At 49.9% G+C, this 23,951-nt stretch overlaps 1 protein-coding gene and 1 long non-coding RNA gene across 3 annotated transcripts in view; one reads left to right on the forward strand and one right to left on the reverse strand.

Annotated features, from left to right (window-relative positions):
- LOC144580420 (uncharacterized) overlaps nucleotides 1-7,926 on the forward strand; it is a 46,995-nt gene extending 39,069 nt beyond the window's left edge. The window contains exons 5-6 of one of the 2 annotated variants that reach the window (XR_013529917.1): nucleotides 3,631-3,738; nucleotides 7,797-7,926. This is a non-coding gene — a long non-coding RNA (uncharacterized LOC144580420). Of the gene's footprint in view, nucleotides 1-3,630; nucleotides 3,739-4,177; nucleotides 4,310-7,796 lie in introns of those variants that run through there. The other variant, XR_013529919.1, reaches the window with a different exon arrangement.
- The window catches only part of MYH16 (myosin heavy chain 16), a 79,553-nt gene that overhangs the window by 24,220 nt on the left and 31,382 nt on the right, over nucleotides 1-23,951 (reverse strand). The window contains exons 19-30 of the mRNA XM_035282452.3: nucleotides 22,656-22,792; nucleotides 20,045-20,126; nucleotides 16,993-17,166; nucleotides 14,975-15,202; nucleotides 13,604-13,708; nucleotides 8,089-8,175; nucleotides 7,726-7,871; nucleotides 6,809-6,899; nucleotides 6,296-6,352; nucleotides 5,188-5,274; nucleotides 1,731-1,976; nucleotides 517-634 (exon numbers count right to left, since the gene is read on the reverse strand). Of these exons, the coding sequence (XP_035138343.1) occupies nucleotides 517-634; nucleotides 1,731-1,976; nucleotides 5,188-5,274; nucleotides 6,296-6,352; nucleotides 6,809-6,899; nucleotides 7,726-7,871; nucleotides 8,089-8,175; nucleotides 13,604-13,708; nucleotides 14,975-15,202; nucleotides 16,993-17,166; nucleotides 20,045-20,126; nucleotides 22,656-22,792 (1,558 nt within the window). The remainder of the gene's footprint in view (nucleotides 1-516; nucleotides 635-1,730; nucleotides 1,977-5,187; nucleotides 5,275-6,295; nucleotides 6,353-6,808; nucleotides 6,900-7,725; nucleotides 7,872-8,088; nucleotides 8,176-13,603; nucleotides 13,709-14,974; nucleotides 15,203-16,992; nucleotides 17,167-20,044; nucleotides 20,127-22,655; nucleotides 22,793-23,951) is intronic.

Below are 23,951 nucleotides of genomic sequence, written 5' to 3' on the forward strand. Positions count from 1 at the left end.
AAAAAAAAAACCCTTGAACTAAACCCAGAGATTACAGTATTACTGTCCTGTAGGACATTAACCAGTTCTGCATCTAACTTAGCAAAGTTATTTTAGCATTTTTTTTCCCAGCTGACTGCAAATCTCTGCCTTTCAAATGCTCTTTGAAGGCAGCTTTACCATTTTTCTAGTTCCCTCATTAAGGAGTTAAATAAATCCTTGACACATGTCCGCTTTATATTAGTATGTGGGTCATGTTTAAAAATGTTTGAAAATTGTGTTTTGTCAGCACGAATGCCTGTCCTGCTGATCTCACCAGGTAGGTGAGAGAACGGATACCAAAATGCTTTGAATTGTGTTCCTGTTTTGCATTGTAAAGATGTTACTTGGAATATTCAGCAGGTGGAATAAATCTCATCTCATCACAAGGGGATTGGATGGGAATCTTCCAAGGCCAAGAAAGCAGTGTTTCCTTGAGAGTCCCAGTTCCTTTCTGTGCACTGCTCCTTAGCAAGCTGCAGGGAGGAGAGGGCTCACCTTGGAGGCGGGTCCTAATGGCATTGATTTCTGCTTGGTTTCGCTCTAGCTCTGCCACTTTGGCGTTCGCTTCTGATAAGCTGTCTTCCAGTTTTCTGACGTGGGCCTCGGTGTTCATCTGCTCAGGAAGGATGAACTCAGTGGGGAAGTTGCAGTGGGAGAGGCCAACCCTTCTTACCTCCCCCTTAATTTTTGCCGTTTCTCCTGTGTGCCTCCCAGGCCACCTGCCTAGTCTTTCTAGAATGTCCCGGTCTCAGAAACCCCAAATGGCTCACCATTGTCTTTTCTTTTTTTTTTTTTTTTTTTGAGACAGGGTCTCGCTCTATCACCCAGGCTGGAGTGCATTGGTGCAATCATAGCTCACTGTAGCCTCGACATCCTGGGCTCAAGCAATCATCTTACCCCAGCCTCCTGAGTAGCTGAGACCACAGGCACATGCTATCATACCTAGCTAATTATTTTTATTTTTTGTAGGGACGGGGTTTCACTATGTTGCCCAGGCTGGTCTCAAACTGGGCTCAAGTGATCTGTCTGCCTTGGCCTCTCAAAGTGCTGGGATTACAGGCATTAGCCACTGTGCCTGGCCTACTGAGCATTTCTTATGTGCCAGGGACTATTGTAGCCTTCACAGTAGCACTCTAAGGTGGGGATTATTACAATCATCTTCATGTTACAGATGAAGAAATTGAAGCAGAGTTAGGTTATTATTTTTTATCTTTTTTTGAGATGGAGTCTTGCTCTGTTGCCCAGGCCGGAGTGCAGTGGAGTGATCTTGGCTCACTGTATCCTCCATCTCCCGGGTTCAAGCGATTCTCTTGCCTCAGCCTCCTGAGTAGTTGGGACTACAGGTGTGCACTACCATGCCTGGCTAATTTTTGTAAGCCACGTTGCCTGGCTGTGAGCTACTATGCCTGGCAGATTATTTTATTTTAGAGACAGGGTCTTGCTCTGTTGCCCAGGCTGGAGTGCAGTGGTGCAATCATACTCCCTACAGTCTCAACATTTTGGGCTCAAGCAATCCTCCTGCCTCAGCTTCCTGAGGACTACAGGTGCATGCTACCATGCCTGGCTAATTTTATTTTTTGTAGAGATGAGATCTGGCTTTGTTGTCCAGGCTGGTCCCCTCCCAAGAGTGATCCTCCTGCCTCAGTCTCCCAAAGTGCTGGAATTACAGGAGTGAGCCACTGTGCCCGGCACACATTTATGTTATTCACCTTGGACTTCTGCATGGTTTCCACGCTGGCATTGAGGTCATCGATTTCAGCCTTCATGACCTGTTTATCCTTCTCCAGCTTGGACTTGACCCTCTGCAGGTTCTCCACATGCTCCGTTAACTCGGCCATCGAGTCCATGTGCTTCTTGCGCAGCGTGGAGGCTGTCGCCTCGCTCTGCAGGGCAGCCTCTTCCAGCTCCCGCCGCAGCTTTAGCAGCTCAGCCTCCCGCTTGCGGTTCTGCTCGATCTGGGGTAGAGGAGGAGCGGCTTAGCAGAACTGGCCACTGCCAGCCTTTTCAGGGTGGACACTGCCCAGCTGCTTGGTGGTCCCCTGATATTCCTGCACCTTGCTAAAAGAAGTCCAACTTGAAATGCCAATGCTTAGCCTCTGGGGTGTGGGGGTTGTTCACAGGATTTGTTTAGAGAGGGTTGTGTGTTAAACTGTGCCCTCCAAAAAGATATACTCAAGTTCTAATCCTGGGTCCCTGTGAATATAACCTGATTTGGACATAGCGTCTTTGCAGATAGAGTTGGTTAAGATGTCATGCTGGATTAGGGTGGGCCCTAAGCTAATGACTGACTGACATCCTTTCTTTTTTCTTTCTTTCTTTTTTTTTTTTTTTTTTTGAGGAGTTTCACTCTTGTCCCCCAGGCTGCAGTGCAGTGGCACAATCTTGGCTTACTGCAACCTCCGCCTCCGGGGTTCAGACGATTCTCCTGCCTCAGCCTCCCGAGTAGCTGGGACTACAGGCACCTGCCACCACTCCCGGCTAATTTTTGTATTTTTAGTAAAGACAGGGTTTCACCGTGTTGGCCAGGTTTGTCTCGAACTGCTGACCTCAGGTGATCCGCCTGCCTTGGCCTCCCAAAGTGCTGGGATTACAGGCATGAGCCACCATGCCCCGCCTGTTGTCCTTTTCAGAAGAGGGAAATTTGAACCCAGAGAGACATACATAAAGAAGGCCCTAGGCTGGGCGCGATGGCTCAAGCCTGTAATCCCAGCACTTTGGGAGGCCAAGGCGGGTGGATCATGAGGTCAAGAGATCAAGACCATCCTGGTCAACATGGTGAAACCCCATCTCTACTAAAAATACAAAAATTAGCTGGGCATGGTGGTGTGCGCCTGTAGTCCCAGCTACTCGGGAGGCTGAGGCAGGAGAATTGCTTGAACCCAGAAGGTGGAGGCTGTGGTGAGCCGAGATCGTGCCATTGCACTCCAGTCTGGGTAACAACAGCGAAACTCCGACTCAAAAAAAAAAAAAAAAAAAAGAAGGCCCTATGATTGGAAGGATGCATCTAGCCAGGAGCTCCAAGGATTGTTGGCTGCCACTGGAGGCTGGGAGAGGAGGATGAAACATTCTCCCTTAGGGCCTCCAGAAGGAGCCAACCCTACCCACATCTTGTTTTCAGACTTCTGGCCTCCTAATTGTGAAAGAATACCATCCTGAGGTTTTAAGCCACCAAGTCTGCGAGCCCCTCCCCTCCCCTTCCCTCCCCTCCCCTTCTGCTGCTGCTGCTGCTTCTTTTTTTTTTGACACAGAGTCTTCCTGTCTGGAGTGCAGTGGCATGATCTTGGCTCACTGCAACCTCAACTTCCTGGGCCCAAGCAATCCTCCCACCTCAGCCTCCTGAGTAGCTGGGACTACAGGGGTCCGCCACTAACTACCAGCAATTTTTCTTTTTGTAGAGATGGGTCTTGCTATGTTGCCAGGCTAGTCACAAACTCCTGGCCTCAAGTGATCCTCCAGCTTCAGCTTCTCAAAATGTGGGATATAGGCATGAGCCTCCACACCCTTGCCCCTGTTGTTTTTAAACCCTTCCTACTCTGCTAGAAATCATCCCTGTCCCTTCATTGATGCTTTGTTATTCATACCATGTGGAATGATTTTGTTTCCTGCCAGGACCCTCACCACAGCTGGGCACCAGTTTCAGATCTAGGCACATACCCTTACTGAGAGGACTATGGCCAGGTTGATGAGGCAGTGGACACGGAGTCCAGGCAGCGCCAGGTAAAGGGGCCCAGACTTCCAGCAGCTGTGACTGAGAGCTGATGACATGCAATTAGAAAGAGAAGGCCACATGGCTTCTGCTGGTCCCCATGATACCTTCATGTGAATTAGAAGACACAGCCCCACAACAGGAGGTGAGGCTTGGGTCTCAGCCCCATTTGCCTCTCAGAGGAGCGCCCTTGAAGTGTAGGGTAGTGAGGTCACCCTACTGTATTAACCATATCTTTATTTCTATATTTAATGCTTTGACATCTGGGTTTTTGCTATCTCTAGAGGGACACCCCTGCCCTACCCTAGGGATAGCCAATTCATAGAGATAGCAGACAACTCACCCTTGAGCACACTATTCAAATGCAAACCAGCCAGTCTAGAACCCACACCCCCAACCACCTCCTTTATGGGGCTCTCACATTTCTTTTTTTTGTTTGTTTGTTTTCAGTTTTTTGAGATGGAGTTTTACTGTTGCCTAGGCTGGAGTGCAATGGTGTGATCTCAGTTTACTACAACTCTGCCTCCCGAATTCAAGTGATTCTCCTGCCTCAGCCTCCTGAGTAGCTGGGATTACAGGCACCCACCATCACACCCAGCTAATTTTTTGTATTTTTAGTAGATATGGGGTTCCACCATGTTGGCCAGGCTGGTTTCAAACTCCTGACCTCAGGTGATCCACCCATCTCAGCCTCCCAGAGTGCTGGAATCACCGGCATGAGCCACCACGCCCGCCTGGGCTCTCACGTTTCTACTCACTATACTCCTGCCTTAATCAGTCCAGGTCCAGGTACCGACAACTAGGGTCAACCCTGAAGTCCACTGAGATTGTCCAAACTGGCCAGTCAGGAGCCTGGTTGCCCTGCCTCACCTGTCCTTCCCACGGGAGCCACAGTGAAGACCTTTGCCTACATTTCTCCCTGTCCTCTGCCTTCTAACCAACCCCAGTGCTTCTTTGGCCCTGCCCAGCATGCTGTGCCCCCTCCTCTTGGGAACTGTGAGTAGCAAACTCTTTCTGTTTGTTTTTGAGAGACAGGGTCTTGCTCTGTCACCCAGGCTGAAGTGCAGTGGTGCCATAGCAGCTTACCACAGGCTCTGTCTCCCTAGGCTCAAGTGATCCTCCTACTTTAGCCTCTTGAGTAGCTGGAACTAGAACGTGCCACCATGCCCAGGTTTTTTTTTTGTTTGTTTGAGAGATGGGGTTTTGTTGTGTTGCCCAGGCTGGCCGGAAACCCCTGGGCTCAAGTGATCCTTCTGCCTTGGCCTCTCCAGGTGTTGGGATTATAGGTGTGAGCCAGCGCTCCAGGCCTCATTTTAAAATTATTAATTGGTTTCTCCTCAAGTTCGGCTCAGGAACCCTAGCAAGAATGAACCAGTCTTTACCCTACTGCTCACAGTCCAGCATTTTTTCCCCTAAATGCAGGCAGGGCTGGGGGTTTCTGAGCCCCCTGGGATGGGTACCTGAGCAGATGTGGCTCCACCAGCTTCTTCCAGCCTGTCACTGAGGTCTTCAAGGTCCCGGGACAGATCACTGCGTTGTTTCTCCACCTGAGATGAAATTTTTTTTTGAGATAGAGCCTTCCTCTGTGGTACAAGCTGGAGTGCAGTGGTGCCATCTTGACTCACTGCAACCTTTGCCTGCTGGCTCACGCAATCCTCTAACCTCAGCCTCCTGAGGAGCTGACACTATAGGCACATGCCACCACACCCGGCTAATCTGTAAATTTTTTATAGAGATGGGGTTTCACCATGTTGCCCAGGCTGGTATCCTGGTCTCACGTGATCCTCCTGTCTTGGTCTCCCAAAGAATTCAGATTATAGGCATGAGTCACTGTGCCTGGCCACTGGGTGAGATTTAATGATACCGATGATAACCACCCAGAGCTCCTTTTTCTCCAGTGAAGAGTATGATGATTGCTTTACCTTTGAGAAGCCAGGATTTGGTGTCTGGGGGCCTTGTGCCCTGCCTGTCATCACGCAGGCTCAGTGAAGGATACTGTCTGTCTTCTCCACACTGCCTGGGCATTACTGCCCATCCTACCCACTACCTGTCCAATTTGGCTGAATTTGGGGTTAGATATGCTGTGATTTGTCTCCCACCAGCTTTCTGGGCTCACTCTCCTGTAGGATCTCCACCGTCAAGCCTCCCTCCACACTCCGTTCTTGCTAACACATGCTTTCTCTGTCTACACTTTTGTCTCCATGAAGGTAGGTGCTATTTGATTTCCTTTGCCTAGATATTCCTCCCTGCATCTGCCTGTTGAATTCCATCTTTGAGATCAAGTGTTTCCTCCTCCATGTGCCCCGGGTAGAACCAGCCTCTTCTCCTCTGGACTGAAGCCACACAGAGTATCTGGCTTTTACATCATGATTATTGTGGATTAATTGAATACCTACAGTGTGCCAGTTCAGTCCCTGGAACACAGTAGGTATGCAAGAAGCAACTAGACTTTTTAGCTGGACACCTGTCTCCACTACTGGTTTCCTTAGTGGAGGTTTCTATTCATGGTTGGATGTGTGGCTGCCATTAGGTCTTTTGACTCAAGAAGGGGAAGCATATTTCATTTACCTTGGCTCTCATGGCCCTCTCAGCTTCTAGTTCTTCTTCCAGCTCTTCAATTCGGGCCTAGCAGACAGAGAAGGGAGAGGATTCATCTCTCATGCAAGTTAGTAAGTTAGCCACTTAGCCTTTTAGGATGGAAAATAGGGATGTGAGAATATGACAGCTACTGTCAAAAGCGGAGAGAAGCAGATCCCAGCGAGCATGCACAAAGGCCCTGAGGCAGGCAGGAGGGGGCCTGGCATGTGTGACACCCGGCGAGGAGCCAGCATGGCTGGACAGAGTGGAGGGAAACACTCAGTGATGAGGTCAAGCGGGAAGCAGAGGTTGGAGGTTGGAAGGCCTCATGACCATCATAGGGACTTTGGATTTCCACCCAGCGAGAACACAGGTTGATCTCCAAGGACTCCATGGCAATCTTGCTCCTCAGGAACACTCAACTGCCCAGTAGCTGACATGAACAAAGGGTTCAGAGTGGTGCACTTCCAATGGAGAGCTCAGGCTTCTTGCTCTTGGACATACCTGGTGCTCCTTCAGTTTCCGCTGCAGCGTGGAATTCAGAGACTGCTCATCCTCATATTTTGAGTTGATGGAGTTTATTTCCAAATCTCTCCTACAAGGGAAGAGATGGTCTCCTGAGGAAAGGCTCTGAGGGTAGACAAGTAAGTTGGAGAGGGAATGGCACCCAGACTGCCAGAGGAGGCCTTGAACCTGCTGAAACACATGCACCTCGAAGCCCTTTTGGCTTTCTGTGGTGACAGCCCAGAAGGTCTCACCTACAGAGCAGTTAGAACCCTGAATGAGCTCCTCAGACTTTTCATCACTCATTCATTCACACATTTACTAAGGTGACACTTTTTTTTGAGACAGGGTCTTGCTCTGTTACCCAGACTGCAGTGCAGTGGCATAATCATGGCTCACTGCAGCCGCAACCTCCTGGGCTTAAGTGATCCTCCCGCCTCAGCCTTTCCAGTAGCTGGGACGACAGGCTGGCTCCATCATGCCCAGTTAATTTTTGGATTTTTTTGTGGAGACGGGGTCTTGCTATGTTGCCTAGGCTGGTCTAGAGCTCCTGGCCTCAAGCCGTCCTCCCACTTTGACCTCCTAAAGTACTGGGATTACAGGTCTGAGCCACCGTGCCCAACCCCAGGTCACAGGCTTTTATGATGCCTCCCTATCCTGCTGAGTCCTCTGTTCCTGGGGGTGGTGGCGCTCGTTTCCTCCCCAGTACCCCCACCAGGTATTGGGTGATGCTGTGTATTCCCTGCAGACAGCGAAGCCCCTACCTCTCTGCATATCCTCCATTCCTGGTAGGTGCTTGGGACGGGCATGAATGCATGTGAGGCCCTCCATACAGTGCCTGGCTCCTGGCACCCTTCAGGCAGCTCCAGCTATTGTTACCATTGTGACGGACAAAACAAACGATGACACAGACGTACTTTTTCACCACCTCCTCAAGATCCAGCTTGGAACGCTCCATCTCATTGAGGTTGTCGATGGTCATTTTCAGGTCACTCTCAGCTTTCCGACGAGCCTTTTCCACCTCTGCCCGGATTTTCTTTTCCTGCTCCCAGTTATCCTCCAGCTACGGAGACAAGAACAGCAAGAGAAGGCAGAAGAGGAAAGTCTGAGGTCAGAAAGCAAGAAGGAACCAGACTGGGTCCGATCCTTTGTGGCCTCAGAAGGGCTCTAACATCCCAGGGTATGCATCAGTTCAGTTCCCAAAACTTATCTTTGGACCCTGTGCCCCCAGAGGGATCTGGCCTTGGAGCTGTAGAAATGGCCATGGCAATGGGTGTTACCTCATGGATCTGCGTGTTCAGCTTGCTGTTACTCTTGGTCAGGTGGTTCACCTTGTCCTCCTCAGCCTGCAGGTCGTCCAGGGTTTTCTGGAAGGAAAGATACACATGTGAGTGCCACAAGGCCCAGTGGGAGCAGCTGAACAGGCCTGATTCTGTCGTCACTTCCAATCTATGCAGCTCCCAGGCTTTGGGAAGTTGACTTGACTTCAGTGAGTAGGTACTGAGCACCTGCTCCTGGCTCTGGGTGAGGCCAGAGCAGATGGACCTGAGCCACCCATCAGGGAGGTTAATTGCTTGAGCCAGGGAGGTTAAGGCTTCAGTGAGCTCTGATCATACCAGAGCACTCCAGCCTGGGTGACAGAGTCAGACCCTGTCTCTGCAAAAAAATATGAAAATCAGCTAGGCATGGTGGCACACAGCTGTAGTGCCAGCTGCTCAGGAGACTGAGGTAGGATGATCACGGACCTAAGAGGTTGGGGCTGCAGTGGGCTATGATGGCACCACTGCATTCCAGCCTGAACAATAGTGAGACCTTATCTCTGGTCCCCAGGGGGCATATGGGAAATAGGTGGGGTGCTTCTGGTTGTCACAGTGATTGGAGGTCCCCCTGACATTTAGTGGGTGACTCCAGCAATGCTGGACATCCCACCTTGCTCTGGACAATCTGGTACCATGAAGAAGAATTCAGTAGTCCACATTCCTGATGTCCCACCCAGGCATTCATGTGAGTAAAACAACCATTTCTACTCTTCTGAACTTAGAGCCCAGCACCGTTTTACATGTAACTCAATGTTCTTTTTCATTTAATATGCACTGCAGTTTTTTTTTTGAGACAGGATCGTACTCTGTCACTTAGATCAGAGTGCAGTGGTATGATCATAGCTAACTGCAGCCTCCACCTCTTGGGCTCAAGCAACCCTCTTGCCCCAGCCTCCTGGCTAATTGTTTTTCCTATTTTTTGTAGAAACAGGGTCTTGCTATGTTACCCAGGCTGGTCTTGAACCCCTGGGTTCAAGCAGTACTTCTGCCTCAGCCTCCCAAGTAGCTGGGACTACAGGCACATGCCACCACACCTGGCTTATTTTTAAATTTTTTGTAGAGACAGGGTCTTGCTATGTTTCCCAGGTTGGTCTAAAACTCCTAAGCTCAAGCAATCCTCCTGGCTTGGCAATCCTCCTATAAATCCTCATGCTTAGGTTATAGGCATGAGCCACTACACCTGGCCTGCACTACATTTTATTTTATTTCATTTCTATTTATTTATTTAATTATTTTGAGACGGAGTTTCTCTCTTGTTACCCAGGCTGGAGTGCAATGGCACGATCTCAGCTCACTGCAACCTCCGCCTCCTGGGTTCAGGCAATTCTCCTGCCTCAGCCTCCTGAGTAGCTAGGATTACAGGCACCCACCACCACACCCAGCTAATTTTTTGTATTTTTAGTAGAGACGGGGTTTCACCATGTTGACCATGATGGTCACGATCTCTTAACCTCGTGATCCACCCGCCTCGGCCTCCCAAAGTGCTGGGATTACAGGCTTGAGCCACCGCGCCCAGCCTTCTATTTATTTTTTAATTTTGCGACAAGGTCTTGCTCTGTTGCCTGGGCTGGAGTGCAGTGGCGTGATCTTGGCTCACTGCAACCTCTGCCTCCCAGGTTCAAGTGATTCTCATACCTCAGCCTCCCAAGTAGCTGAGATTACAGTTACGTGCCACCACACCTGGCTAATTTTTGCCTTTTTAGCTTAGACAGGGTTCTGCCATGTTGGCCAGGCTGGTCTCAAACTCCTGACCTCAAGTGATCTGCCTGCCTCAGCTTCCCAGAGTGCAGAGATTACAGGCATTACAGGCATTAGCCACTGTGCCCAGACACTGCATTTGAAAAGAATGATATGCTGGTGGGGTGCGGTGGCTCACGCCTGTAATCTCAGCACTTTGGGAGGCTGAGTTGGGTGGATCACCTGAGGTCAGGAGTTTGAGACCAACCTGACCAACATGGTGAAACCCCGTCTCTACTAAAAATACAAAAAATTAGCTGGGTGTGGTGGTGGGTGCCTGTAATCCCAGCTACTTGGGAGGCAAAGGCAGGAGACTCACTTGAACCTGGGAGGCAGAGGTTGTAGTGAGCCGAGATTTCTCCACTGCACTCCATCCAGGCGACAGTGCAAGACTCCATCTCAAAAAAAAAAAAATGATGTACAATGGAAACTGAGAGAAGATTTATTGGTTATCGTTGTTTCCCTAAAAGTTATGCGCCATTCTATAAATCCCATCCCTGATAGCACCACACCTTGCCATCTGAGTCACCACACACCCTCCTGTGCCCATCTACTACTAGTTGACCTCCCTGAGCTTTTTTTTTTTTTTTTGAGACAGGGTTTCACAGTGTTGGTCAGGCTGGTCTCGAACTCCTGGCCTCAAGTGATCTGCCTGTCTTGGCCTCCCAAAGTGCTGGGATTACAGGCGTGAGCCACCACGCCTGGCCGACCTGCCTGAGCTTTTATACATCAACAGCACATTACCTAGTGTCAATTTCCACTCATTTCTCCTTTATATCAAAGGGTGTGCTATTGATTTCTTGAAGTTATGTATTATGTAATTTATAATTTTTACTTAGGAATAGTAAAAGGATATTCTTTTACTGTTTATTTTTATAAAAATACATTAAAAATAAATTTATTTTTATGAGACAGAATCTTGCTCTGTCACCCAGGCTGGAGTGTAGTGGTGTAATCTTGGCTCACTGCAACCTTTGCTTCCCGGGTTCAAGTGACTCTCCTGCCTCAGCCTCTGAGTAGCTGGGATTCAGGCGCCCACCACCATGCCCAGCTAACTTTTGTATTTTTTTAATAGAGATGGGGTTTTGCCATGTTGGCCAGGCTGGTCTTGAACTCCTGACCTCAGGTGATCCACCTGCCTCGGCCTCCCAAAGTGCTGGGATTACAGGCATGAACCACCACACCTGGCCTATTATATTATTATTATTCTTAGTGAGATAGAGTCTTGCCCTGTCACCCAGGCTGGAGTACAGTGGCACAATCTCGGCTCACTGCAACCTCTGCCTCCCAGGTTCAAGCAATTGTCCTGCCTCAGGCTCCTGAGCTGGGACTATAGGCAAGCACCACCATGCCTGGCTAATTTTTGTATTTTTAACAGAGACAGGGTTTCACTATGTTGGCCAGGCTGGTCTCGAACTACTGACCTCAGGTGATCTACCCACCTCGGCCTCCCAAAGTGCTAGGGTTACAGGCATGAGCCACCACGTCTGGGCTATTTTATTTATTTATTTATTTTGAGACTTGGAGTTTCATTCTTGTTGCCCCGGCTGGAGTGCAATGGTGCAATCTTGGCTCACTACCACCTCCGTTTCCTGGGTTCAAGCGATTCTTCTGCCTCAGCCTCCCGAGTAGGTGGGATTACTGGTGTGCTCCACCACACCCACCTAATTTTTTATGTTTTTAGTAGAGATGGGGTTTTACCATGTTGGCCAGGCTGATCTGGGACTCCTGGCCTCAAATGGTCTGCCTGCCTTGGCCTTCCAAAGTGCTGGGATTACAGGCGTGAGCCACCGCGCTGGGCCTATTTGTTGGATTCTCTATTTGTCCATTCACCCATCCACCAAAACGTATTTGTAATCCACAGTCAGTACTCGCAGCACTTTCTCATGGTCACCCGCAAACATGCACGTGGGGGCAGGAAAAATTTTGATGCACGCTTTTTCTGCTGAGGTCGAACCAGGTGATACTCTGCGTTTTTGTGCCAACCTCATACTGTACAAGTGTCATTTTAATGCTCTATTTAGTGCCATGCTTTTTTTTCTTTTCTTTTATATGGGGCTTTGCTGTTTAAAATGACCCCCAAACAGTGCTGAAGTGCTGTTGAGTGTCCTTAGTGCAGGAAGGTAGTGATGTGCCTTATGAGAAAATACATGTGTGAGAGAAGCTTCATCCAGACACAAGGTATAGATAGTGCTGTTGGCCATGAGTTCAGTGTGAAGCAACAATTTAAATAAGACCGTATAACAAAGTAATATATTGACCATAGTTACATCAATTATGTATTGATTGTTTGATGAAAATGTTGGCAGGGTGTGGTGGCTCATGCCTGCAATCCCAGCACCTTGGGAGGCTGAGGTGGGAGAATTGCTTGAGCCCAGGATTTCAAGACCAGCCTGGGTAACATGATGAAACCCTACAAAAATTGGCTGGGCACAGTGGCTCATGCCCGTAGACCCGACACTTTGGGAGGCTGAGGCGGGTGGATTACAAGGTCAGGAGTTTGAGACCAGCCTGGCCAACGTGGTCTAACCCTGTCTCTACTGAAAATACAAACAACTAGTTAGGTGTGGTGTCAGGCACCTGTAATCCCAGCTACATAGGAGGCTGAGGCAGGAGAATCGCTTGAACTTGGGAGGCGGAGGTTGCAGTGAGCTGAGATCATGCCACTGCACTCCAGCCTGGGCGACAGAGTAAGACTCTGTCTCAAAAATAAACAAAAACATAATGACTGTAAATAGCACAAATCGACTGTATTTGTTATGAAAGGGGCTCTGGGTCTGATATGCTTGAAAATCACAGGGCAAGAGTGGCAGTTCCCAAGGCAGCAGGGAGAGACACTCAGGGGACATGTGGATTCATGGTGTCAGCAAACACAAGGACAAGGGTTCACTGTCTGGCTGTTTGCCCCTGTTTCTCTGGAGGTCAGCTCTGCATTCAGAAGCCTGAGCCCATGACAGCAGCCCTGGGAAAGTAGGGGAGTCTCCCCATGGCCTCAAGAGCTCATGACCTGTTGTTGCCACAGTGTCAGGGTTTGCTGGGGCTTTCAAGCTCATGGGTCATTTCCATACACCCTGCTCCAACCCCACCATTCCAGTGAGCATACTTTCTCCAGTGTGCATGGGCCCAACCTAACTCATCATTGTTTTGTTGTTGTTGTTTGTTTTTTTGAGACAGGGTCTTGCTCTGTCACCCAGGCTGGAGTGTAATTGGTGCAATTTTGGCTCACTGCAACCTCCAGCTCCTGGGTTCAAGTTATCCCCTTTCCTCAGCCTCCTGAATAGCTGAGACTACAGGCACATGTCACCAGACCTGGCTAATTTTTGTTATTTTTTGTAGAGAAATTTTGCCATCTTGCCCAGGCTAGTCTTAAACTTTTAAACTCAAGGGATCCTCCTGCCTCAGCCTCCCAAAGTGCTAGGATTACAGGTGTGAGCTGCCATGCCTGGATGATTCATAATTGTTGATAGCTCCCCCTCTTGCTCTCAAAACTGACCTAGTTTGGAAAACAAAATATATTGTTGCCCTACTTATAACAAATTTCGAAAGAAGGCAAGAGGGGGCCACACCCATGTCACTCTTGAGGAAATTGAGATGTACAGAGATTCCTTAACTTCCCTGCGGCCCCAAGCTGAAGGGGCATCAGAGCCAGGATTTGAAATGGGGGCTCTAGTCTCCAGTGCAAAGCACATTGTGCTAAGCTTTAGCCACTGGCCTGAGGAAAGACTCAGGGTAAACCTACCTGGTGCAACTCCTCCAGGGCCCTCTTCTCCTTCTGGAGCTTGGCAATGGAGTCTTCACGGAGTGACAGATCCCCAGTCAGGGTACGGACCTTGTGATCCAGGGCCTGGAAGCCAGGGCAGGGAGAGAGGTGGGTTGTTAAGGCTGGAAACAGCCTTTGTGAAGAGGAGAGGAGGGAGTCCTCGGCTTGGGTGCACTCTGGAGTTTCCTGGGAGCTTGAGAAATGCCAGCACCGAGGGCGTGTCCCAGGCCAACCAAGTCAGAACCTTGGGGGTAAAGGGAAGCAGCAAGAACCTAGGCTCCTCAAAGTATGGTCCCTGGATGTCAGCAGTGGCATCACCTAGGAGTATGCTAGAAATGTAGATCCTCGGGCCCCACCAGACCCACCAGAGTCTGCACCTGACCGTATCCCTGGTGGTTTTTGTGTGTGCAGCAGAGCAGAAGTACAGGTTTAGGCAGAGTCCCTCTTACCCTGCTCATGAACCCGACCCACCTGCAACAGCAGGAAGGGGATGCATCAGGAGCCAGGGCTTCCTCCAGGGAGCTGCTCAGAGGGGCAGCAACTGCTTGTTTGGGCAGAAATTCAACAGTTAAAGGTGGACACTTCACCATGATGGGAACAGCTTTCAGTCCTCTTAGTCAGCTGCCCTGCCCAGCAGAACTTTCTGCAGTGATGGACATCTTCTCTGCCTTTGCTGCCCCATGCAGTGGCACTTCACGCCCATAGCTGTTGAGCACCTGCAATGTGGCTTGTGCAACTGAGGAACTGAATTTTAAGTTGTAAATTAAGGTAGCCCCATGTGGGCTGGGTACAGTGGCCCACACCTGTAATCCCAGAACTTTGGGAGGCTGAGACGGACAGATCACTTGAGGTCAGGAGTTTGAGATCAGCCTGGCCAACATGGCAAAACTCCATCTCTGCTAAAAATACAAAAAAATTAGCTGGGCGTGGTGGTACGTGCCTGTAATCCCAGCACTTTGGGAGGCCGAGGCAGGCGGATCACCTGAGGTCAGGTGTTCAAGACCAGTCTGGCCAACATGGTGAAATCCCATCTCTACTAAAAATACAAAAATTAACCAGGTGTGGTGGTGCATATCTGTAGTTCTGGCTACTCGGGAGGCTGAGGCATGAGAATCACTTGAACCCAGAAGGTGGAGGTTGCAGTGAGCCAAGATTGTGCCACTGCACTCCAGCCTGGGTGACAGAGCAAGACTGTCTCAAAACAAAACAAAACCCCCAAAAATAATAACAAAAAAAACAGCCCTATGTGGCCAGTGGTTAGGGCACTGACTGTAGCCACCATGGGGGCTCCAGGTATGGCCCCTGGAGAGCACCTGAGAAAAGCATGGCAGGGCCCCAGGCTCTCCTCACCTGCTTCTCCTTCTCTGTCTTGGCCAGCGTGGTTTCCAGGCCCTCCAGGTCCCGCTTTAGGTCACTCAGCTCCCCCTCCAGCTTGCGCTTGGCGGCGCTCAGCGAGGCAGCCGTGCCCTCCTCTTCCTCCAGCCGCTCCCGCATGTCCGAGATCTGGCTCTCCAGCTCCATCTTGGTCTTCATCATCTGTGTCAGGCGCTCCTCTGCATCCATTAGGTTCTCTTGCTCCTATTGGGAGAAAGAGCTCCAGTCGAAGGCAGGGTCCAGGCAAAGACCACACCAAGACCCTGGACGAGACTTGAGCTGATGGGTCCTGAACAATTGTGTCCTGGGGGTTAGATGGGGTTGGACAAAGGGCCAGGCTATCTCTGAGCTCCTTTTTTTTTTGAGTCAGAGTTTTGCTTTGTTGCTCAGGCTGGAGTGCAGTGGTGCAATCACAGCTCTTGGAGTCTCAACCTCCCAGGCTCAAGCAATCTTCCCACCTCAGACCCCCAAGTAGCTGAGACTACAGGTACACACTGCAATGCCCAGCTAAGTTTATTTTTGAGACAGAGTCTCACTCTGTCACCCAGGCTGTGGTACAGTGGCGCAATCATGGCTCACTGCAGCCTCAACCTTCTAGGCTTAAGCAATTCTCCCACCTCAGCCTCCTAAGTAGCTGGGACTACAGGTGTGCCACCACACCCGGCTTATTTTTAAATGTTTTTGTAGAGATGGGGTTTCACTATGTTACCCAGCCTGGTCTCAAATTCCTGGGCTCAAGCATTCCTCCTGCCTTGGCCCAACAAAGTGCTGGGTTTACTGGCGTGAGCCCCCGAATCTGGCCCAGAAGGATTCTTCCATCACTGTGGTCTAGCCCAGCCTCAGCCTCCACAAACAAAATGGGGATATCAGTTGAAACAACTTATCAGGGGTATGAAGAGGATATAGAGAAATTATGTTGGAGGCAGCTTCGGGGACAAGGGAAGGAAAATGCAAGCGAAGATCAGGGAGGCCTGAAGATGGAATTGGGCCCCTTCCAGGGCTAGGTTTTTTACTAATGGGCCTGGAACCTTGATCAAATTTCTAAATGTCTGCCAAACTGGGTTTTCCACTCTGTACGAGGCACATGAAAATCCAGTGTCTTACAGGGCGGCTGTGAGAGTCAAATCAGGAAAGGAATAGGAGAAGCTTTGCAAACCGGAAGGACCCTGGCAGTGAATTCACCGCAGGACATTTAATCAGGTACCCTACAGAAATGATGTCGTTCATTCTTCCCTGCTGTGTTTTCCTGGACAGGCGAGGAAAAGGAGGCTTGGAGATGTTAAGTTGCCAAGTTCATATGGCAGAGCCCAGCCCTAACTCCAGGGGACGATGTTCTCACCCCATCTTGTGGCTACCATCCCTGGACTTTCCCTACAAACAGGGCCTGTAGCTGTGCGTGCCCAGCCTGCTGCTGTGTGCAAATAAGAATTTGATGGAGGCTGGGCATGGGGGCTCACACCTGTAATTTCAGCACTTTGGGAGGCTGAAAGGGGAGGGCCATTTGAGGCTGGAAGTTTGAGACCAGCCTGGGCAACATAATGAGACCCTGCCTCTACAAAAAATACAAAAAAATTCGGTGGGCGTGATGGTATAGTCCCAGCCACTCAGGAGGCTGAGGTGGGAGAATCGTCTGTGTCCAGGGGATGGAGGCTGCAGTAAGCTGTGATCGAGCCACTCCACTCCAGCCTGGGTATCAGAACAAGACCCTGTGTCTGTCTGTCTATCTGCGCTCTCGCTCTCTCGCTCGCGCTCTCTCTCTCTCTCTCTCTCTCTCTCTCTCTCTCTCTCTCTCTCTCTCTCTCTCTCACACACACACACACACACACAAATTTGAAGGAGATTTTTGTTAGTTGGGTTGAGGGTGACCTTATATGCTGGAGAATTTCTCCAAGGTCTGGAGGGGCATGGGTTTTGGGAAGAGCTTGCGCTTCCTCCTTCCCTGGGTCCGGGCTGTACGTGAGTCCCCCCACCCTTCTCCCTGGGACCCTGCGTACAGCCTGCAGCTGGATGGTGAGGTCGTTCTTCTCCTGACTGAGTGTGGCCATCTTCTCCTCCAGTTCCTTGACCTTGTTTATCAGCTCCTGAGTCTTGGCCATGGCACTCCTGAGCTCCTCCTCCTTGGCCTTCATCTCCTCCTCTTGCCGAGCCACATTCAGGAGCGGCTTGACCTGGGTGATGAGCACCACCATAGAGTGTTAGGAGGATGGGCTTTGCTGGGGGATAGATGGTGGGCTGTGGGGTCTCTGCCTCAGATGTCACCTCACAGCACCACGGTGGGGGGAAGCAGCTCTTGCTGTATCTCTATGTGTGGGGTCCTTCTCCACAGATGCCACCAGTCCAAGCTTCTTGTGTAAAGTATACCTAGCCTCAACAGAGAAGGCCCATCCTCGCCTAGGACAATTCTTAGGATACTCTTTAATCCTGAGGGATGTGGAGTCAGGAGGTGTCCTCAGCATCTAGGCGCCCCAAGGCTTACATCTGTTCTGCACGTTGTGTAGACAGCAGGAACCCTGGTGAAATGAACAGCCCCGGGGACCCCTCTCTCCTTTCTTCCATACCGAGTGCTGCCCCTCTGTCTCTCTCAGTTTCTGTCTCTCTTTGTCTCATTTTGCTGTCTCTCTCACCTGCCCACTTTTTCTCTCTCTTTGTGTGTGTCTCTTTCTGTCTTTTTCATGCTGTCCTTATCTCTGCCTCTCTTCTCGGTCTCTATCTATTGTTGTCTCCCTCTCTCTGTTTCTCTCTCTCTCCCTCTGTCTCTGTCTTTGTCTCTTTCTCTGTCTCATGGTGTCTCTATCTGTGTCTCTCTCTCTGCTGTGCTGTCTCTCTGTTTCTCTCTCTCTCATTTTCTGTCTGTGTGTGTCTGTGTCTTTCTCTTTATTTGTTTTTCTCTATGTGTGTGTGTGTGTCTCTCTCTCTCTGTCTCTTACTCTCTCACTTCTTTCATCTTCTCTCTAACCTGAAGTCCTACCTTTCAACTTGGCCTTGCAGGCCTTCCACAGTGCAGCCCATGCTCTCCTCCTGCACTGTCTCAGCTGATACTTCCTGCCCTGGCCGGTGCCCCTGCGCCTGTGTCTGTACGGCTGGGCCTTCTTTGCTGTTCAGCCAGTAGCATTTGCTCCTGCTCTGCACCTGCAGCACCCATCAGGATCTCTCCATGTACTTGACCTTTCTCACCTGCACTGGAGCGCCAGGCTCCATTCAGTCCCACCACCCATATCCTGCCCTTCGTCTGCAAGCCCGTTAAAAACCTCCCTCCTGTCCCTTCAGGGTCCCTAAAGCACCTAGCAGAGCTGGTGGGGCAGGTCCTCTGGGAATCACAGATACAATAGATACATAGTCAATAGATATGTTTCCCAGGAGGGAAAATGTCCTAGACATGGATTTGGGAGGAGAGACGGCCTGCGCCTCTTTTGGAAGATAACAGATAAACCTCGTTCGTTGCCAGCCTGGTTGTTGAGAAGTTGGGATGTCACAGTGGCAAAGCTGGCATGAAAAGGTTGTAGTAACCGCCATACCTTGCTGCTGTGTAGCAGTTTTTATTCAATGGAAACCTACTACGAGTATTTTTTCATTGACCCAGCCTATCTGGCTTTGTTAATATACTAAGAGGAGAGGATTAAAAAAAAAAAAATGCTGGGCACTGTGGCTCACACCTGTAATCCCAGCACTTTGGGAGGCCAAGGTGGGTGGATCACCTGAGGTCAGGAGTTTGAGACCAGCCTGGCCAACATGGTAAAACCCCATCTCTACCAAAAATACAAAAATTAGTCGGGTGTGGTGGAAGATGCTTATAGTCCCAGCTACTGGGGAGGGGGGAGCTGAGGCAGGAGAATCGCTTGAACCTGGGAGGCGGAGGTTGCAGTGAGCTATCGTGCCACTGTACTCCAGCCTAGGTGACAGAGCAAGACCCTGTCTCAAAAAAAAAAAAAAGAGAATTAATGTAAAGAAATGGGCATCATGGAACAGGTGAGGAAACCCAGGCAGCACTGGCAATGCCTGGCCTTTGAGATGTGCTCATATAGATTCCTCTCCAGTCTCAGGTCCTCCAGGGCCAGCCTGTGTGTGGAGACATATGAGGAAGCAGAACTTGCTATTCCTCCCTTTCCATTTGTGGTCGGTGCTGATCGTTAGCCAGTTCTTTCCCGTGGGGAATATAAAGAAACTTCCTTGTGAGCTTTGGAGGACTCACGGCCATCCGAGATGACTCAGATCCCGTCCTCACCCTCTGCAGGTCCTCCTGTCTCCTGAACATAGCTGCCTCGTGCCCGACTCCCTCCTCTGATGCCCAGGGACATGTTCCCTCTTAATGGTGGCCCCAGTTCAGGCATGATTGGACCCACATACAGTGCCATGGCTGGTGGCCTCCTGCCTTGGCTGAGGGTGGCCTGGCTACCCACATTTGTAGGTCCCACCAGCTGGCTGACTCACAGGCCACACTCATTGCTGTTTTGGAAGAAGAACAGGAAATGAGGTCGGACCCCATCATTTCCTGAGGTTCCTCCAGCTCTAAAGCCAAGAACTCACTGAAGTTGAAGATGCCTCAACATTCCCAGGGGCAAGGAGTCAATAATCAAGCTCACTTTTTTTGGTGGGCCTGGAGTGGCTCTCTCCATCTTAAGTGGTTTTTATTTGAGGGATGAGATGGAAGGTGGAAAGACACACGATGTTTGTTTCCTCCCTCCCTCCCTCCCTCCCTCCCTCCCTCCCTCCTTTCCTTTCCTTATGCACACACTCTCTCCCTTCCTTTCTTTTCTTTTAAAATGGGGTCTCACTATGTTGCCCAGGCCTCAAGCAATCCTCTTGCCTCAGCCTCCCAAAGGGCTGAGATTATGGGTATGAGCCACTGTGCCTGGCCCCATGATTTTTCTTAGGGAGGAATTAGTTCCTGTCTGGACAGAGGCTAGATTTTGCCTCTAAGGTGCCCTCATTTTCAGACTGTTTTTGCAGCTTCTCACTCCGAGGGGCACCTCTGTCCAGGATCGAGACCCCTCCCCACGAACCCACAGGCAGCAGCAGTCCTTGCTGTCCTGGCCCCTCAGCCCTCACCTTGTTGTACAGCTTCCACCATCCCCAGAAACGAAGCTGCAGGAACTTGCGCACATTCCGCTGAATGACTTTCAGGCCTATTCTGTGAAAAGAATCCAGGGTTGAATGGGTTACAATGAAGGCGTTAGGACCTGGCTTCTGGCTTCCCTGGGGAAGGGGAGGGACCTGGGAGTAGAAGCCAGCAGATCTACTTTGTCTAGACACAAAAGTGCTTTCTCAAGACCCGGCATTGAACATGTGGTTGGGGGTAGGGAGACTCAAGCTGGGGTCAGAGCTTAGCAGCTAAGAGAGCTGAGACAAAACCTGATGGAACCAAGTCCCTCCCAGATGGTACAAGGCTGAGACAGAGCAGTCATTTACTCCTGCATTTTCCCTCCTTCACCAGAAATCACCCATTAGTCTCTGAATCCCATGGATCTGCAGAGTTGCTGGAATCCACCCATTTCTTGTTCCCTGTAGCTTCATTCAACTGCCATTTATTGAGGACCTCCTGTGCGCCAAGGCCCTGGGCTGGATCAAGCCAAGATCCCTCACATCAACCCCTAACCGGTGTCCCTGCCTTCAGTATAGGGCTGCAGGTGGCCTGCTGGTGGGAACAGGAATTCATTACTAATTCTGTGACCACAAATAAATAGACTCAGTCACAGGTCATCTGGGATGGACCTAGGTTTTTTTTTTTGAGACAGGGTCTCTATTGCCCAGGCTAGAGTGCAGTGGTACAATTATGGCTCATTGGCGCTTTGAACTCTGGCTCAAGTGATCCTCCTGCCTCGGCCTCCAAAGTAGCTGGGACTACGGTCATGTACCACCACCTGCTAATTTTTGATTTTTTGTAGAGATGGGGTCTCCCTATCTCCTGTTGCCCAGGCTGGTCTCAAACTCCTGAGCTCAAGTGATCCTCCTGCCTTGGCTTCTCAAAGTGCTGGGATTGCAGGTATGAGCTACCACACCTGGCTGGACCCAGCCATTTTTAAATTGCCAGGTTAGGGAGATGGCTGAAAAACATGATTTGAAGGGCAGGGTTGTGGAGTGAGAATTGCTGAATTCTAATCCTGGCTCTGCGTGAACCTACCCCATTTCCTTAACCTTTCAGATCTCAGTTTCTTCATCTGTAAAGTGGGGGTGCTGGCCCCACCATGCTCCTCTTACAGCATCATTACATGGATCAAGTAAGAGAAGGGCTTTGAAAGTGACCTGAACTGTAAAGAGAAGGTTTATGTTAATTGTTTCCTGTTAGGGGTTGAGCTGTGTCCTCCTAAAGGATCCGGTGAAGTCTTAACCGGATCCTAGGAAGGGGACCTTGTTTGGGAATAGGGTCCTAGCAGATATAACTAGTTAAGGTTAGGTGGTCATACTAGAGTAAGAGGGACTCTAATTCAATATGACTGGTGCCTACATAAAAAGAGAGAAGATGGGCTGGGTATAGTGGCTCACGCCTATAGTCTCAGCACTTTGAGAAGCTGAGGCAGGTGGATCACTTGAGCCCAGCAGTTTGAGATGAGCCTGTGCCTTGGGCAACATAGGGAGACCTCATTGCTACCAAAAAAAAAAAAAAATTAGCCAGGTGTGGTACTGTGCACCTGTAGTACCAGCTACTCAGGAGGCTGAGGTGGGAGGATCACTAAAGCCCAGGAGATTGAGGCTGTGGTGAGCTATGGTCACACCACTGCACTCCAGCCTGGGCCACAGAGCAAGATCCCATCCCCCTTCAAAAATAAAATTTAAGGTTATGGATAGCCCAGTTATCCTGATTTTATTATATGAATGTATCAAATTATCACATGAAACCCAAAAATATGCATATCTATTAGGTATCAGTTAAATTTTTTTTTTTCAGACAGTCTCGCTGTGTCACCCAGGCTGGAGTACAGTGGTGTGATCTCAGCTCACTGTAACCTCTGCCTCCCGGGTTCAAGTGATTCTCCTGCCTCAGCCTCCTGAGTAGCTGGGGTTATAGGTGTGTGCCACCATGCCCACCTAATTTGTGTATTTTTAGTAGAGACAGAGTTTCACCATGTTGGTCAGGTTGGGCTTGAACTCCTGACCTTCTGATCTGCTTGCCTCAGCCTCCCAAAGTGCTGAGATTACAGGTGTGAACCACCGTGCTGGGACCTCAATAAAAAAATTTTTTTAAAAATTCCTGTTGCTTGAAGACACCCAGTGTGTCAACTTGATTGTGGCAGCTCTGAGAGACAGGATTCTTTTTTTTTTTTGGAGATGGAGTTTTGCTCTTGTTGCCCAGGCTTGGCTCACTGCAACCTCTGCCTCCTGGGTTCAAGCGAGTTTCCTGCCTTAGCCTCCCAAGTAGTTGGGATTACAGGCATGCGCCACCACGCCCAGCTAATTTTTATATTTTTTGTAGAGACAGGGTTTCACCACATTGGCCAGGCTGGTCTCGAACTCCTGACCTCAGGTGATTTGCCTGCCTCAGCCTCCCAAAGTACTGGGATTACAGGCATGAGCCACCATGCCTGGCCAGCCACACAGGATTCTTTGTGCCAGCAAAGACATTGGTATCCATCCCTTGCCAACCACATGGTGTGGATAGTGGTGCTGTCCCTGAGTGCTTGTGGCTCCCCTGGGCCTTCCTGTTGGTGTTTGTGAGTGCTACCTTCGTTCCAGCATCTTCTTGAACTCCACCCTCATGAGGAAGCCCCGGAGCCGACACTGCAGCATCGTCATGATCTTGGCCAGACGCTCGTCCCTCATGTCCTCAAGCTTGGCCAGGATGCCTGCACGGAAGAACACCTGGGGAAAAGACGGCACGCCTTTGAAAAAAGCCCAGCTGTCACCCAGTGGCAGCTATTGGAGGAGTTTTGAATCAAAGAAGGTTTTTGTTTTTTGTTTTGGTTTTGTTTTTCAGAAAGGATCTCACTCTGTTGCCCAGGCTGGAGTGCAGTGGCATGATTACAGATGACTGCAGCTCGACCTCCTGAGCTTAAGCAATACTCCCATCTCAGTCTTCTGAGTAGCTGAGACTACGGGCACATGCCACCAACTAAATTTATTATTATTATTTGTAGAGATGGGGTTTCACTATGTTGTCCAGGCTGGGCCTCCCAAAATGCTGGGATTACAGGTATGTGCCACCATGTCCAGCTAATTAAAATTTTTTTTTCTGAGATGGGATCTGGCTATGTTGCCCAGGCTGGCCTTGAACTCCTGAACTCAAGTGATCTTCCCACCTCAGCCTCCCAAAATGCAGGAATTATAGGCATGAGCCACCATGCCCTGCCTGTGGATGCTTTAAAAATCCCCCCAGATGAGTCTAATATACAGCCAAGGTTGAGAACTTTGTTCTAGAGAAACTCCTGCACAGGACCATGAGCAAGAATGTTCACAGCCGCACTGCAGTGCAGTGTGGCAGTGATAATGTCACATACCAATGAGGCTGAAGCTTAGAAACATGGCAAAGAGATAAAAGCACGTCATGGAAGAATGTCACAGAAGGGTGTGTCAAGTACGATACTTCCATGACACTCGAAACCAAGCACAACTGCAGGCATATGTGCTAAAGCTATTTTTGACAGGTAAGAAAATGAGCCAGGTGGTGTGGCTCATGCCTGTAATCCCAATGCTTTTGGAGGCTGAGGTGGGAGGATTGCTTGAGCCCAGGAGTTGGGGAACAGCCTTGGCAACATAGTGAGACTCCGTATCTACAAAAAATACAAAAATTAGCCAGGTGTAGTGGTGTGCACCTGTATTCTCAGTTACTTGGGAGACTGAGGTTGGAGAATCGCTGAGCCTAGGATTTGAAGCCGCAGTGAGCTGTGATTGTGTGACTGCACTCCAGTCCGGGTGCACTCCAGAGCAAGACCATGTCTCTTTTTTTAGACAGTCTCCCTCTGTCACCCAGGCTGGAGTACAGTGGTGTGATCTCAGCTTACTGCAACCTCCCCTCTGGGGT

Source organism: Callithrix jacchus, chromosome 2 (assembly GCF_049354715.1).
Source record: "Callithrix jacchus isolate 240 chromosome 2, calJac240_pri, whole genome shotgun sequence".
Classification (NCBI taxonomy): domain Eukaryota; kingdom Metazoa; phylum Chordata; class Mammalia; order Primates; family Cebidae; genus Callithrix; species Callithrix jacchus.